At 34.3% G+C, this 17,594-nt stretch overlaps 1 protein-coding gene across 2 annotated transcripts; it reads right to left on the reverse strand.

Annotated features, from left to right (window-relative positions):
- Positions 1 to 1,968: 1,968 nt before the first annotated feature.
- Positions 1,969 to 15,731, reverse strand: LOC122604858 (phenylalanine ammonia-lyase). 2 transcript variants are annotated; one of them, XM_043777729.1, is made up of 3 exons: positions 15,270 to 15,731; positions 4,522 to 4,634; positions 1,969 to 3,881 (listed from the first exon to the last, which is right to left on the reverse strand). In XM_043777729.1, the coding sequence occupies exons 1-3, from the start codon at positions 15,552 to 15,554 to the stop codon at positions 2,132 to 2,134; spliced, it is 2,148 nt and encodes a 715-aa protein (XP_043633664.1). In that variant the 5' UTR covers positions 15,555 to 15,731; the 3' UTR covers positions 1,969 to 2,131. The 2 variants fall into 2 exon arrangements, with proteins under 2 accessions (XP_043633664.1, XP_043633658.1); XM_043777723.1 differs by lacking the exons at positions 1,969 to 3,881; positions 4,522 to 4,634 and adding an exon at positions 11,763 to 13,626 and having other exon boundaries at positions 15,157 to 15,708.
- Between the last annotated feature and the right edge of the window lie 1,863 nt (positions 15,732 to 17,594).

Below are 17,594 nucleotides of genomic sequence, written 5' to 3' on the forward strand. Positions count from 1 at the left end.
CAGCGAGGGTCGCTGCAAAAACTCTAGCGGCAAAAATTCTACCGATGTCTTTATTGGTTTGACCGGTTTAAATGCACATATTACAGCGAGGGTCGCTGCAATAAGTGAAATGGAACCCATTTTCGGAATAAAAGCTATCCCCCATCCATTCCATCATTTTCATCTTAGATTTCAAAAACGCATCCACCCCCTCCACTCCGGCTACTAAGAATCCGGCCACCACGACACCACCAAAACACCTCCTATTTTATCAATCCAGTCCCCTTATTGTAACAATCCGACCACCACGAAATTTCGGGTTCATGGTAGATATCCATCTGTGCATTTTATTTTGGTTCATGGTAGATAACCAATAACTATACTTCTATATTTAAACATATATTTAAACAATCCGTACATCGTACGAGTATTATAACTAGTATATATATATATATACTTACTATATTTAAACATATATACATATACTTGAAAGCAAAAACAGTATGAAAAATTTAAATAAAACATACATATATACACCTACTATATATATTGAAAATTTAATATATATATACACACACACATACCTGATGATGAAACGAATGCGTGAATGCGAAAATATTGTATGAAAATGACACTACGTGAAGCGAAACGTTTACATATATAGAAATACTCGTGCACTGTGGACTTGATGGTCCACAGTGTACAGGTATGTACGAAGACGTTTTTGCAGCGACGATCGCTGCAATAAGTGTGGTCAAGTTACCAGAATAGTGCTTGGGTCATCAGGTGTCTAATCTTAGCGGTCTCCTGGTGACCAAATATGTGCAAATTCATAATTCTATGTTACTGACAATTTATTGATCCAACACATTAAAAATGTGTGTGTTTTGGACTTTTGGTTATTGTTGTACTCTTATCACATGACTCATGTTTTGAAGATGAGCGGAGCCAAACTTTTTTATTTATTTATTTATCATTCGAGTCTAATTAATATCAATAGAAGTTTGATACACATCTCCTCCTTTCATATACTACTATACTAGGCATTAGCACGTGTGCACTACTATGCTACAACATTCTTCATCCCATCATGCCACTTTAATCGTAGTAAAAGATCGATAATGGGTCCCTTATCTATATCCCATTAATTATTGCTTACAATATAAAACCAAAATCACTAGATTGCTATATGGAGATTGTAGTATTTAGGACTTTTTGACTTGGTCTATAATTTAAGTAGAATAGCTAGTGCGTGCGAGACTATGTAAATTCAGTGAAATAAAAATAGAAGGTGCAGTGGGTCGGGGTAAAAGCTGGAGCAATTCAGTCCCAAGACCATTGACTATTTTAAAGTGTTTGGTTGGCGTTTGACTACAAAGAGGAGTTGGTGTTGTTTGACTTGGCCCCTCAATAATTCAATTCCACAAAGCACCCTTTCAAATAAACTAAATGGAAATATCCTATCACAAATTATATTTCTATTTACAAGTTATTTACATGGATATATTTTGTATTATTATTCACTAGGTATGATGTACAAAAAATAGATGGATAAACATTATTTATTTCGGATAGAATAGGTTTCGTACGGTTTGCATTACAACATACAAGATCCAAGGTTTTATGCTTCTTTGTCGTGATACGCATCTAAATGTGGCAGCTGCACAGGATCCTCATGATCTTCATGTTCTAGTCATGTTGTTTTCATTTGGGTTTAGATGCTGTCTTTATTTGCAAGTCTTTTCCACCTTTTCAGGCAAAACAAGTTACTGATGTATCTATTGATAATCCCCTTCAATTCACCTACATGTGAGACTCTTCTTGTCTTTCAACGCCTAGTTTATTACCTCATTAGCTGTGTCATTGCCCCAAACGCCAATACATTTCTTCTTATCAATGTTGAGGAAGGTTCATTTCATACATTATATTCCATTTTAAACCACACCATATAAATATACAAAAAATGGTTAAACAATGAAGCATATGATATAAAGAAATATGCCTTTCCATTAATGAAACAAAAGGTTCACTTTCATCAACAAGTTAACATGATATATGAAATACTTAATCCACATTTGACATTATAAGGCTTGAAAATCAAAATAATAACTCAAAATATGTAAAAATTCACATGTATCCATCCATTCAGCTACTAAGATATTGGCAGAGGAACACCATTCCACCCTTCAACACACTCCAACAGTGGATCAATTATCTGTCCTTGGCACATTGCTGTGAACACCTTATCGAATTCCTCACCAGGCGATGTCACCTTCTCTCCGGTCAAGTACACCCCGCCGAGCTCCTCCCTCACAAACCGGTACAATGGGTACGATCTGCAAGCCTTGATCCTGTTTGGAATCGACAGTTTGTCATTCTCAAACGCAATTCTGACACTTTCGACTTCTTTGGGTAAAATGACTTTCAATTCTTCTTCAAAAGCAGCTATCTTTTGGAAAATTGATGTTCCTGCCTGTTTCTCAGATTCACCATTGTTTAAAGCATGGTCAACAAGGACTTGTCGGAGCTTTTGCATCAATGGGTATGTGGCTAGGCACGGGTCATCAATGTAGGCAAATACGTACTCACGGTCAACCACACGAAGCAAGTCTTTTTCACAGAATCTTGATTGGTGGAGCTCACCATTGACGCCTGTGGTTAGGACCTTCTTGGCTACCTGGCTCACGGTGTTTTTGACCACGGACTTCATGTTCTCTTCCAAATGCCTCAAGTCAACCGATTGGCACAAAGCTACCAAGTATGTAGATGACATAAGCTTCAAGATATCAACAGCTTCTGCGGTTTTCCTTGCAGAAATCAATCCCAAAGAATTGACATCTTGATTATGTTGTTCTGCACTTTGAACATGGTTTGTGACCGGGTTGGCAAGGAACTGGAGCTCTGAGCAGTAAGAAGCCATAGCGATTTCTCCACCTTTGAACCCGTAATCCAAACTTGGGTTACGTCCGCCAGAAAGATTTGAGGGCAGCCCATTGTTGTAAAAGTCGTTCACAAGCTCAGAGAATTGTGCAAACATGAGTTTCCCAATAGCCGCGATAGCCAAACGTGTGTTATCCATGGAAACACCAATTGGAGTTCCTTGGAAGTTGCCACCGTGCAGAGCTTTGTTTCTTGAGACATCGATCAATGGGTTGTCGTTAACAGAGTTGATCTCCCTCTCGATCATTTTGGTAGCTGATCGAATAACTTCTATTTGTGGCCCAAGCCATTGGGGCGATGTTCGAAGAGCATAACGGTCTTGTTTAGGCTTTTGTAACGGGTCCATTTCGTGAACCTTTTGTGCGGCTTTAACATAATCACTTCCATCCAATATGTATTCCATGATACCAGCAGCTTCAATTTGGCCCGGGTGATGCTTCAACTTATGGGTCAAATGATCCGTGAACTCGGGCTTCCCCTGCATAACCTCCGCAAAAATAGCTGATAAAACTTCAGACAACAATGCGAGTACATTAGCTTCAAAGAGAACCATAGACGCCATTCCTGATCCAACCGCGGTTCCATTAACCAATGCTAGCCCTTCCTTAGGCTGTAACTCAAAGAACCCGCCTTCCACGCCAGCTTCCTCAAACGCCTTTTTGGCGTTCAAGATCTCCCCGGTCGGTCCAACTGCTTTTGAGTTGGACCGGCCAGTAAGCAGTCCGGCTATATAAGACAAAGGTACTAGATCGCCAGACGCAGTAATGGTTCCCCTGAGGGGTAAAAAGGGGGTGACATTGTTGTTGAGGAACTTAGTGATGGCTTCCAAGATTTCGAAGCGAATTCCAGAGTAGCCCTGAAGGAGGGTGTTGATTCTGACCAGCATGGCAGCCCTTGTGGCGGAATGTGGCAGTGTGTGGCTTGATTCTGTGCCATTACCGAATATTCCGGCGTTCAAGAATCTGTCAAAACACATAAAAAGTTAGTATTAATAAATATACTTTATCTAACTATAACGGTTTGTCATTTTGTTTCTTGAATTCCAAACATTCTTTGTCTGCTAGTTTCCCGAAATTTTTCCATATAGATAAATTACGTTCATCATTTTAATAACAACTACTTTTGTAATAAATTAATCTTTATACAGTTCAAAACTAAATAAATTACCAATTAAAAATATATTTTTGGTACAAATGAAATATAAAATTGCTTATATAAACATGTTTATCTTGGGTAGAAAAATTCCAATACACTATTTATGTTGGAGATTATGTTGTTTTTCTATCTTTAAAAGTTACGTTATTTTGACACATCTAATTAACATTTTTGTATCAATAAGTTATCAACTTTGTTACGTTTGGTCCAATCAAAATGTATCACACAATCTTTACTTTCATAAATAAAACTCAAAAACGAAACATCAACCATAACCTTTTCCAAAAAAAACAAATACCAAACACCCCAAAAAGCAATTAATTAATAAAAGTTTTTTTAAAACATTTATATAACTAACATAAAAGACAAGAAAACAATAAACTAAAACTATAAATAAATATTATTACGTGTCTAAAAAGTTGTATTTTATATAAAATAAGGAATTACCTGATGAGTTCCTTTTGTAGAGCACCACCTTCTTTAGTTCTCCTATGAGAAGTGGCACCAAAACCGGTAGTAACACCATAACTATCGGTCCCTTTATTCATGCTGTCCATCACCCAATCGCTACTCGCTTTCACGCCGGCTCTAGCCGATTCCGCCAGCTCAACTTTCACGGTGGCATTTTCGCTGGCAGCGATCGCAGCAACCTGCGATACTGTCAGCGTTTCGCCACCGAGTTTAACAATTGGCTTCCTAAACTCAGCCACCATCTTTTTCACCTCATCAAGATGACTACCCTTTAATGACTCGGCTGCCATCCCCCAGTTTAACGGATCACTGCTTTTGATACATAATTCACCATTTTGGTGTGCATTTGTTGTATTATTCATTATTATTAAGAGTTTTTTGAATGTTACGAGTATATATTATGAATGTTATGAAAGAGAGAAATTTAATGGACTATGTATTTAGATAATGAAAGTTGGTTGTTTTGTTAAAAATGAGAAACCAAGTTGGTTTTTATAGATGGGAATGAAATAGTATATTCTTGTAAAGTTATGTCAAAAGTTTTTTTTAAAAAGAATAAATATTTGGTAGGTGAGGAAAAGGGTGTTTATATTTGATATTTTGAGAAGGGGGGTTGGTAGGAAAGCAAGGATGATGGCTAATGCAAGACTAATAGTATGTGTGGGTTGGTTGAAATATGATATAGGCCGTTGATCATGATCTTAAATGTGTAATGGATGGTGATGGTTGTAAGATGTAGACTTGTTAAGCAATGCCAATCTTTACCAAACCCTCCAACCTATTACACGTTAAGTAAGTTGAATATTATTATTTTGTTAAAAGTTTTAATTTATGGAATGAAATTTGAAACATATTATTGTGTTGAACTGATTTATGTGTATATATGATCTATGCATGAAATAAGTTGATTGTTTATTTAGTTCATTATGGAAATGGATATATTCAAACTATTTATGAGATCAATTCAACCAAATGACCGAAATCACATGATAACTTGTTTAATGTTATAACGGGAAAAGGTTTACTAACATCAATTACATATATGCAATATTATGCTTTGTAAGATTTAACTAAAGATGGGTCTTAGTCTTAATATTCATACCGAATTTGTATAAAAGACTAAAATCTAATACTTTGGTTTTATTAAGAGGATCTTTGTGATTATGAACGATTCGATTATATAATATTGTGTTTGCAATAACGTAAATAATAAAAAAAATTGTATATGGCAATATAATCGATCATTTGTGTTTTTGTAAAAATAAACCATCAGTCGCCGCCACCTTTCACCACCGCATTGCCATCGCCGTCGCATTGCACGGGCACCATTGCTAGTATATATCAATGATAATTACTATCTACTCTGTTGCAAAAAAAAGCTTTGAATTTAATTTTTGACATGGACAATATTGTAATTATAATTAATTATACTCCTATTAAATAGCCACATGTCCAGTATATATGAATGTATGATCTACAATGTATAAACTAACATATAAATATAAATAAATTATAAGTAAAGTAAGCAAAATAAGGGATGCAGTTCATATAGAAGAAGTCAATGCTACTATTTAATTAGTTATAAAAACAATATACTCCGGAGTAGTATAGTATCACTTATAAAGTTAATTAGATAGGAAGTATAACAAAACGATTAATTAGGATGTAGGAAAGAAATTTTCATGATCACTTCCGGTCATTTCCGTGGCCACATTTCTGATTTCCCTGGCCACCTTGATGGTCGTTTCATAATTAAGAACTAAATGAATAATTGCATGTAAAAAGTCAATGCTACCAATCCACAACAAATTTACGTTTAGTATCAACTATCAACATAAAAAGTCTATAACTATTTATACGAAAAGCTAGCACATTTTAATCAAGGAATTGATACTTATAGCTCCGTCACTTATAGCTTATGGGGCCTTCACTCCTTAAACACTCGTCCAAAACATCCCTTCTTTCTTCATTTGTTACCGAGGTAGGGCTTAAGAGGAATATGTAAATTGCACACACACTTTCTCATTTAATCGCCAGAGCGGTACTTTCTTTTCTAATAGATGAGGATTGTTTCTGTTATAATGACACTCAATCAATCTAGTTATATTATCGGTATACGCTAATCGATCTAGTCAAAGAGGAGAGGTGCTCTACATATTCAAACTACAATAAGCTTTGTATTTCATCAACACCACAAATAGTACTGTACTCGTATTTTTAAATAACGAATCACATATGTTATATATGTGATATGGGCATTTAAAAGTCCACTTAAGTTTGCTTCATTATCATACTCAAGTCAAAGTATGTCCCAATTTGACCGATATAAGTCAAGTTTACTAATTTTTAATTAGTTTTTGATCCAATTCAACTACTCAAATTTTGCTGGCTTGGCCTATAACTGTAATTAACTCTTAAATCGTATGAACATATGAAATATAATTAGTTCACGAGGTTAAAATATACGACGAGGATTTGTACTTTGCTCGATGTTAGCGTCAGCTGTGCTTGTGGTACGGTCAAGTAGTTTGTGACGATTTTATCCTTTTAGATCATTCTTAACCATTAAAAAGTTTCTTTTCGATTATACATTTTCTTGTTACGGCAGTTTTTCACCTCATTCGCTTTTTGTGACAATTTTATCCCTTGTATGTCATTCTTAATCATTCACATTCTTTATCTACATTTTTTTTTTTGCCACGTTAAATTCCCGGCCATATCATTTTAAAGTATGACACCTTTTAATTTATCTCGTTTATCCGGCTAACATGATGTTTCTTATTCATCTATTATTTTTCTTCGTTGTCAAGTTCATATGTAGCAAGTTTTGATACAAAAATTGAAATTACCAACTGTTCAAGTCTTCAAGATATATGGAATACAAAGTTATTTAACAAAGAGGGATAGTTTGTTTCTAGAAATTATAAATTGTCGAGATCACTAAAACAAGTAAGTCATATACTCATATCCCAAATTATATCATATTTCATTCTTAGGAAAAAATCTATACATATATCATCCAAGTATTACACATAGATATTTATGGAAGCAGGACCACACGTGTTGAAAGAGGGTGTGAATAGGCATTCTTTGTAGATGCCAAATGGTTTTAAAAGTTGTGTTACGCGTACACGGTGGCTCATGTCATAAAGTAAGATACCACCACCACCTTCTCTGAACGGGGGAATAATTGGAGGAAAAAAAAAATATATATATATATATATATATATATATTGGAGCAAGACAATGTGGTCAATGAGGGATAGTGAATAGCCCCATGTTTCTTTTATACCAGCGTCTTGTCAAGTTCATTGATATATTTTGTCTTTAATTGGTCTCCTTTTTTTCACAATTTTTTCTATAATATTTTAAGTATGTTGTAACAAACATGTTCTCTCTTTTATCATAGTAAACTCAAAATCCAATATTAAAACTCTTCCATACACACACGAGCATATCTATTAGACTATTACGAGTCACGAGTCGGTTTACATAAAAATTGAGACGACTCGCTCGTTGGGTGACTCTTTTTTCTCGTTACTTTTACGAGTCGTGGTGTGAATTTGGAACGAGTCAATACGAGTCGCAATCTTATGATTGTTGTATTTTGATAATATGGTATACATTATATATCATATTTATGGTTATATTATTTTGTATGCTATATATGTATTCTTGATCCTTTTAGTACGAATTTGGAGATAAACTGTAAGTTTATGACTCAAAAGTATCGAATGTGTAATATTTTGGTAACCTATTAGGGTTAAGTATCTGAGAATGTAAGTAACTTTTACCATTTTCCTACTGTGTGATATAACTTTCATTTGATCCATTGTATGTAACTAACCCGCTAAATCGAACGATTAATGTAATATTTTTACGTTAACCAATAAAAAACTTCTACGTGGCGGTTCATATTGTTTGCCACGTATACACTTTTACATTAATTGTTCAATTTAACGGTTGGTTACATACAATGAACCAAATGAAAGTTACATTCACAAAATAGGAAAAGTGTAAAAGTTGATTACACCCCCATATAGTAAACCCAACCTATTAAGATAATCAACTTATATTTTGTTTATAAATACATCGCATATATAAAATTATACAATATTGTGTAGTAGATATAAATGTACAAACTCTTACAAGTCGAGTCATGAGTCAAAAATCATGTTTTCGAATTACGTCAAAAGTTACGAGTCGAAAACTATGCATACAAGTACTAATTAGTCAAAGTTTGTTTGGTGAAAATGAATATGTTATTTACAAATTGACCAATTAAACTCCCCCTTCAAATTGACAAATGTATATCAGTATATATTAGAAGTTCACACTGAATGTAGGATGCAAAAATCATGTTTTATGTGTTAAGGGTCTTTTTAAAAGGTTATTTGTTTAGAAAGTTCCTTAACTTATTACAAATATCTTTTTTAGTCCAAATAAAAAAATTCTTTATTGTAAGGATCAAAATTATTGAGCTTGTACCGGCTAGATGTTGATGTATATTAGGTTATTGCCTACATGGCAGCCTTGTGTATAAATTTGAGACCTACTTAATCTATATTATATTATAAAGCAGATCCCCTTGACTAAAATTTTAATTTTTAACACTTACTTTCCCAAAATGCCCTTTCTATAAAAATCTATATTACCAAACACCATTTCTCTCTTTTCAAATCTCAACCAATCATCTTTTTTCTCTCTCCTCCATAAATCATTTACTTCCCCAATTCATTTAAAATCTTTTATCTCACAAACCGTACATCGATAAATTATAAAAATTATACGGGTGTTCTAAAAATTTCATGCTCTTTCATTAGAGATGTCATTCGATATACTTTCGACGATTTTTAAATCCGAGGGCGGAACCCATACAGTTAAGGCCTTTGGCTATCACACTTTATGACCTATCATTTCACTATCTCACCGCCATAACGCGCGGGTACTTACTCTCGTATAAATATAAATATAACTTAACGGAGGTATTAGAGAAAGAGAGTAAAGCAAATATCTAATCGATAGGATATGAATTCTGAACACATTTAATACATCAAATATTCAGATTCAAATTTCCAAAAAGCGAATGTCAATTAGTCTTTAATTGAAAATTGATTCATCAATCAAGATTTTTCTCCTCTTTCTCTTTCTTTTCTATCCCGGCCACCCCCACCGTCGAGCCGCCGCCCACCTCGTCGGAAAAACGGAGTACACCTCAAAATGCTATATAAATAACCTTTTCTCAAATTAATAGCACCAAATAAAATTTTGGGAGCATAGATGGATAAGATAAGGGGAAAAGCTATTAGATTTTGAACTTTCACAAATTTTTGATCAGATCTCGAAGACGAAGTCACTCGTAAGAAATATCCCAACGTTTTATGTGGTTACTTAAAGCAAGAATCATTCTGGTTGTATAACTATCATATTATTGAGGTTAATTAAATATCACCGAAAATGGTGGAAGATTGCGGATTTGCGGTGATGAGTATGGTGGGATTAGCGGTGGTGAAGGCGAAAGTGATGAAGGTGTTATTGGTGGAAGATTGTTTGTCATACATTGATACATAGTCAGCCACAACCCATCTCCGACGACCTTTTTTCCGGCCATCCAATTGTTAGGCCTTATGATATGTATTTCATTTTGATTTTTTCTTTGTTTCACTTTTCTGCGTGTTTGATGTTGATGATAAGATGACATGGAATAAATTTTGTGTTTTTCCAAATGCAAATTGAGAAAAAATAAGCAAAGTGACCGTTAACTTCTCCATGGACCCATAAAGACGTTTTAGCCGGTTTTGATCCTTATAATAGAAAACTTTTTTGTTTGGATCTTAAAACAGGTATTTATGATAATAGAAAACATTTTTGTTTGGATCTAAAAACACAAGTATTTATAATAAGTTGAGTGATTTTTCAAACAAATAGCCTCTTTTTAAAAGAATTTCCTAACAATAAATAATCAATAGTCCATATAAACCTCTATAGTCAAAAATTTTACGAATCCTTATTTTAATTACTCAATAAAAAAAAAGGAAGTGAAATATCTACAACTAAATTTAGCCATCCATAACAATTTATGTATTAAACAGTTGTACATTGTGCTGTAAAATATATGCAATTGTTGTAGATAGCTAAAAATTGATATAGATATATCACTCCCTTAAAAAAACCTATGTAGTTACAAATAAATATGTCTAAGCATTTATTTTTTAATTTTAGGTAATGAGAACTTTTGGTGTGGGTGGGGGAGAGAGAATACATTTTACGAAGAAAAGAGGAAAGCGTTGGCTATGAGCTCATAGACATTCATTATTTTTTACCCATGCTCTTTCATATTTTGGCAATTACTCTCTTTTTTCTGTGGCAAATGATTAAGAAAATACTGCACACACTAACCAAAATTCAAGAGTCAAAAACAAGGTAATCGTGACATGAGAAACCATGTTCATTGTATCCGTTGCAATGCGTGGATACCCTGCTCGTTTAAAATTTTACATGGATTCATAAAATGCAATCTAAATTTTTTGAAACATGGATGTTTAAAATGCAATCTAAATGGATTGATGCTTATTATTCTCATGTCACTTTGGACTATTTGGAAACCTCGGAACGAAAATTCTTATTTCCATCGTTCCTGTGTTAGCACAAAGTATATAAAAGAAGACATATTTTGGTTTACAAATTGATTTGTCGGTGTTCGATTGCTTGTATATTGCTAGTTTTATGCAAATAAAGTTTGCTTTTAAAAGCATAAAAAAAGAACAAAATAGCTCGACAGAGTTAAATCGCTCAAAAGTACCATATCCCCTTTGAAGCTAATTATTTTAATTTATCAACGATTCCTAACCCATTCGTTGTTTCGAATATATATGAAAGGACTTAACTGATTTTGATTTGTTGCCTCGAAGGAGAAAAAAGAAGAACGAAATTTCAACAATGACCAGAAGGGGCCAATGTTACTCGTACAACTCATTACTTGATTAGTATATGCTCTCACTAATTGATACACCCAGGCATAGTGCTTGGGTTAATTAGATTATTGGAAGTTATAAACTTACACATAAGGTTGTAATCTGAATATGGCAAAGATAATTAATTATACACCCAGGCATAGTGCCTGGGTTGACTAGATTATTGGAAGTTATAAACTTATACATGAGGTTGTAATCTGAATATGGCAAAGATAAATAATTAAGTTAATATATAAGATAAGATTTACGACCAAACAAAGACAACTTTTCATCGGGCATTAACAAGAGGGATACAAATTTGAATCTCAAATGCAACAAAATAATAAAATTTATTAAAAAGTACTTATATCAAACATACTAACAAATAGGAAGAGGTGCACCATTCCACCCTTCAACACACTCCAACAATGGATCGATAATTTGGCCTTTGCACATTGCCGTGAACACCCTGTCGAACTCCTCTCCCGGCGAAGTCACCTTCTCTCCTGTCAAATATGAACCACCAAGCTCCTCCCTCACGAATCGGTACAACGGGTATGATCTGCAAGCCTTGATCCTGTTTGGAATAGACAATGTATCATTCTCGAATGCAACTCTAACACTCTCGACTTCTTTAGGTAAAATGGCTTTCAACTCTTCTTCAAAAGTAGCAATCTTTTGGAAAATGGAGGTGTTGGTGTTCTTCTCTGTTTCGCCGTTGTTCAAAGCATGGTCAACAAGGACTTGTCGAAGCTTTTGCATCAATGGGTAGGTAGCGAGACACGGGTCGTCAATGTAGGCAAAGACGTACTCACGGTCAACCACACGAAGCAAGTCCTTCTCACAGAATCTTGATGGGTGAAGCTCACCGTTTACTCCCATGGTTAGGACCTTCTTGGCTACTTGGCTCACGGTGTTTTTGACCACGGACTTCATGTTCTCTTCCAAATGCCTCAAATCGACCGATTGGCATAGAGCTACCAAGTATGTAGATGACATGAGCTTCAAAATATCGACCGCTTCAGCCGTTTTCCTCGCGGAAATGAGTCCCAAAGAGTTAACGTCTTGGTTATGTTGTTCCGCGCTTTGAACATGGTTTGTAACCGGGTTGGCAAGGAACTGGAGCTCTGAGCAGTAAGAAGCCATAGCGATTTCTCCACCTTTGAACCCGTAATCCAAACTTGGGTTACGTCCGCCAGAAAGATTTGAGGGCAGCCCATTGTTGTAAAAGTCGTTCACAAGCTCAGAGAATTGTGCAAACATGAGTTTCCCAATAGCCGCGATAGCCAAACGTGTGTTATCCATGGAAACACCAATTGGAGTTCCTTGGAAGTTGCCACCGTGCAGAGCTTTGTTTCTTGAGACATCGATCAATGGGTTGTCGTTAACAGAGTTGATTTCTCTTTCGATCATTTTGGTAGCTGATCGAATGACTTCAATTTGTGGGCCGAGCCATTGTGGTGAAGTACGTAGAGCATAACGGTCTTGTTTGGGCTTTTGTAACGGGTCCATTTCGTGAACCTTTTGTGCGGCCTTGACATAATCACTTCCATCCAATATGTATTCCATGATGGCTGCAGCCTCAATTTGGCCCGGGTGATGCTTCAACTTATGGGTCAAATGATCCGTGAACTCGGGCTTCCCTTGCATAACTTCCGCGAATATAGCGGATAAAACTTCAGACAACAATGCAAGTACATTCGCTTCAAACAGAACCATGGACGCCATTCCTGACCCAACCGCGGTTCCATTAACCAAAGCTAGACCTTCTTTAGGCTGTAACTCAAAGAAACCGCCTTCAACACCGGCCGCAGCAAAGGCCTTTTCGGCATTGAGGATTTCTCCGGTGGGACCAACGGCCTTCGAGTTGGGACGGCCCGTGAGAAGGCCGGCAATGTAGGACAAGGGGACAAGATCACCGGATGCAGTGATGGTCCCACGGAGTGGCAAACAAGGGGTGATGTTGTTGTTTAGGAACTTGGTGATGGCTTCCAAGATTTCGAAACGAATGCCAGAGTATCCCTGAAGAAGAGTGTTGATCCTCACCAGCATGGCTGCCCTTGTGGCGGAATGTGGGAGTGTGTGGCTTGATTCCGTTCCATTGCCGAATATTCCGGCGTTCAAGAATCTGTAAATCAAATTTGTAACCTTTCTTGTCAGATAAATTAAAATACAAATTTTTAATTAGTTATAGCAAAATAAAAGATACGAGTAATTATTTTCGTGTAAATAATTCATTTTCATTGAAATATTGTACGTAAGATGTGTTTCAATGGCCACCCTAAATAATGTGGCAGCATATATTTATGAAAAGTATATTTATTCTTTTACTTTACATATATACCTACCCACCCCAATTATCCCTTTTATATATTCCGATATTTGGAAATTATGATTATGATTGTGCATGATTTAGACCGTAACCAAACAAATGGAAATAATATTTTGTTTTTCTTTTCGTTTCTGTACCTACCACCAGTCGGCCAGTTCATTTACATTGACCGGCCTATTGGGACGTGAGATATACATTTATTTTTATCTATTGGTTGATTGATTTGTTCAAAATTGCCAAATTGTACTACTTGATCAAAATAGAATTAATATTAGTTTTTCCATGCATATTTATTTAATATTTAATAATATACAAGAGCTATGTCAACTATAAATAGAAGTATATTTATTAAGATAAAAATAAATGATGAAGATCGCACATGACACATGTAATAAAAGAAGGTACCACCATAGCATTAAACAATATACCACTGGCCGTTAATTTATAGTATAGATCTACTTGCTCAAGCAGATTCCGTGATTTCTAAGTTATTTATTGTTTCTAAATTAACTCACTATATTTACATCTAATAACAACGAATATTTATAACCGATTTAAATCTCGTTACTAGCAACGTATATGTACTTACAACTTTTACTATTAAAATAAAATAAGTCCACAGATCTCTAAATAGTCGACCGTATTGTACAAAAGGGACCTACCTTTTATTAATTTTGATTCAATAATGCTAAACAATGTTTTCGAAAATCAGTCAACTATTTAATTAAGCAACTAAAAAGATGTATTTAACAATTCAAATAATGCCATATGATTAAATTGGAGTTAGACTTAATAGTATTTTCTTTCAAAATAATTACGACTACTACATATGATTAAGTTTTACGTACAGTATTATACAAAATAGCTGCCTATAGCTTTGTTTGTATAATTCTAACGATCTTTTCGAAAAATCAGTCAACTACTATTAATCTATGGTATAACAATCATTCAAATATTACCATGTGCAATTAATTAACTTGAATTTTATATAATTCCCTCCCACGTTGTCTAACACGTACTATATGGTATGGATCTGTTAGTCAATATATTTCCTACAATTCAATAAATACCTTTTCCGTCTCAAAACAAATGTATGCATCATATCCATACATATTACTGTAGTTTCTATCAATTCTAATGTAAGTACAACTGCCTGATTTGAATATATTTTGCCCGTATTGCTTAAAAATGACTTTTCTAAATCTGTATGATCGATCGACAACATCCAAATAAAATTTCATCGTGGGACTAGTAAAAGTATATAACACCTTTTAGAATATATTTGAATCTGCTTAAGATAAAAAGAAAAAGTAAAAATATAATTACCTGATGAGTTCCTTTTGAAGAGCTCCACCATTCTTGGTTCTCCTATGAGAAGTGGCACCAAAGCCAGTGGTAACACCATAACTGTCAGTCCCTTTATTCATGCTGTCCATCACCCAATCGCTACTCGCTTTCACGCCGGCTCTAGCCGATTCCGCCAGCTCAACTTTCACGGTATTACTATCCGCAGCCGCCGCGATCCCAGCGACTTGAGACACGGTCAACGTTTCCCCACCGAGTTTAACAACTGGCTTCCTAAACTCAGCCACCATTTTCTTCACTTCATCAAGATGACTTCCTGTCAATGCCTCTGCTGCTACCCCCCAGTTCAATGGATCCTTGATGCATAATTCGTTAACAAACCCGTTAACGTGATGACCGTTTCCATTACCGTTCTCCATTGTTTATTATTATTATTATAATTAATTGTACGTAAAAAAGTTGTCTAATAAATAAACACACAAAGAACAATCTTGTTATTTTTTATTTTTTTTTTGTTTATTCACACACTAAGACTCTCACTCTATATGTGTGTGAATAATTAGTTAGTAATGGTGTGAATAAGATTGTTGAGTTATTGTGTGAATGAATTATGGTGTATATATAGACGTGTAATATATGTCGCACAAGTTTATTAATTTGGGAGATTGTGTGAATAACGAAGCCCGTGGTTGGTAGGTGGAAATGAGAAATGGAAAGTGGTAGGTTGGTTTCATGATTCAATCATGGCCGTTTATTTATGCCTTTGTTTCAACGGTGGAGATTATGATGATGTGTGAGTTTGAGGGACCGGGCTAACGAGTGGGTGTTTTATATTCAATGCACTCAATCGTAACACACACACTCACACACTAGTGGTGTAGTAGGTAAGAGGAGATCGATTGTATTTTGTAGGACGTAGTACTCCCTCCATATTCTTCTTTAATTAATTCATTCTTTTGTTTTCGGGTTTTAACTCGTATATGAAATAGTCGTCGTAGAACAATTAATTTGCTAGATTGAGTATAACTTACAGGTATTTTATTTTTTATTTGATTTCCCTGCGACACGATGAGAAATAATACTTACTCTCTATATATATATTACCTACTGTATGTATTATAAGTTGGCTTTGATTTGTTTTCAATTATTTGTTTTGGTTTATTCAATGCTTCTCATCATATGTATTCTTCTTATTCTACTTCTAGTATAAATTAAGAAAGATTTGTCGATATTTATAAACCAAATCTTTTTGAAAAATAAAGTATCTATATCTATGTCTATCTCTATATCTATTCTACACTTACGTTATAAGCATTTATATTTTCCATTTTTTCAACTTTAATTAGTCGATAACCCAAAATACCATTGTCATTTATTCATAATTTTGATATCTTCATTTAATATATTTAAAATAACTATAATACTCTTAGAGGAAATTATAACTACTCATTTTTTTTTCTCTGCTCCATAAATAATTTTATTTTTCTAATTCATTCAAAATTTTTATCTCAAAAAGTGTACATCGATAAATTATAAAAATCATATGGGTGCTCTTAAAATTTCATGTTATTTCATTGGAAATGAGTTTTCACAATTTCAATGTGTTTTTGTGTATGATATTTTATATATATGTATATAATATATATATATATATATATATATATATTCAGTCAAATTCAAAGGTTACGTAAGCAATTTTGATGACGTGACACTTAACAGAGGAATGACGTTAAAAACTAACAACGTTCCCTTTATTGCGATTTAGAAATGAGATCCGTAAAATAGACGAAAATTAAATAAGTTTCCTTTAATAGTAAATTTGTGTAAAAAAGTTACTTTTTTATGAATTTTCTCTTACTTTTATATATAAACTTGCGTATTCTGTCATTACATCAAACTTTTTACACGATTTCATGAGAAATAATGTCACTTTTTTCCTATTTCCATTAGAAATGTTACTTCTATTAAAATTCTATATCCTAAAATCATATGTAGTTTATAGTGTACGTATTAAAGTTTTAAACTTGATCGATTTATATCAAATGTATTTTTTTTATTCATAAATGATGTCCAACAAAATAATGTACGAAATCACTTTCGTTTTACATTTTTAATCAACCATAAACCTTTTATCTATATAAATTGACTAGATGAATGTTTGTGCATTGCGACGGCTAAACGATGATGGTTTTGGGGATTTATGATTGCGGTGGTAATGGACTGCGATAATTGACGACGGTGGGTGGTTATGATGAGATATGTGTGTTTTTGTGTGTGTTCATCGTCGGCAGGTGAGAAGAAATGGGTAAATGAGCAGCGTGCATGATTTTGTTTGTGTGTAGAAATATTTTTGGTTAAAAAAAAATGTTGAATTAAAAAGTCTTGATGATTTGTATTATAAGGAAGTATAAATATCAATATTTTAAATGTAATTAAGTTATAGTAGAATAGAAAGTGAA

Source organism: Erigeron canadensis, chromosome 1 (assembly GCF_010389155.1).
Source record: "Erigeron canadensis isolate Cc75 chromosome 1, C_canadensis_v1, whole genome shotgun sequence".
In the NCBI taxonomy this organism is placed as follows: domain Eukaryota; kingdom Viridiplantae; phylum Streptophyta; class Magnoliopsida; order Asterales; family Asteraceae; genus Erigeron; species Erigeron canadensis.

Coding starts and splice junctions, on each gene's coding strand:
- LOC122604858 (XM_043777729.1), bottom strand. CDS start 15,554: ATGGAGAACGGTAATGGAAACGGTCATCACGTTAACGGGTTTGTTAAC. Junction 4,635..15,269: donor TGAAAGCGAGTAGCGATTGG/GTGATGGACAGC, acceptor AGTAGCGATTGG/GTGATGGACAGCATGAATAA. Junction 3,882..4,521: donor CTACAAAAGGAACTCATCAG/GTAATTCCTTAT, acceptor GTGTTTTGACAG/ATTCTTGAACGCCGGAATAT.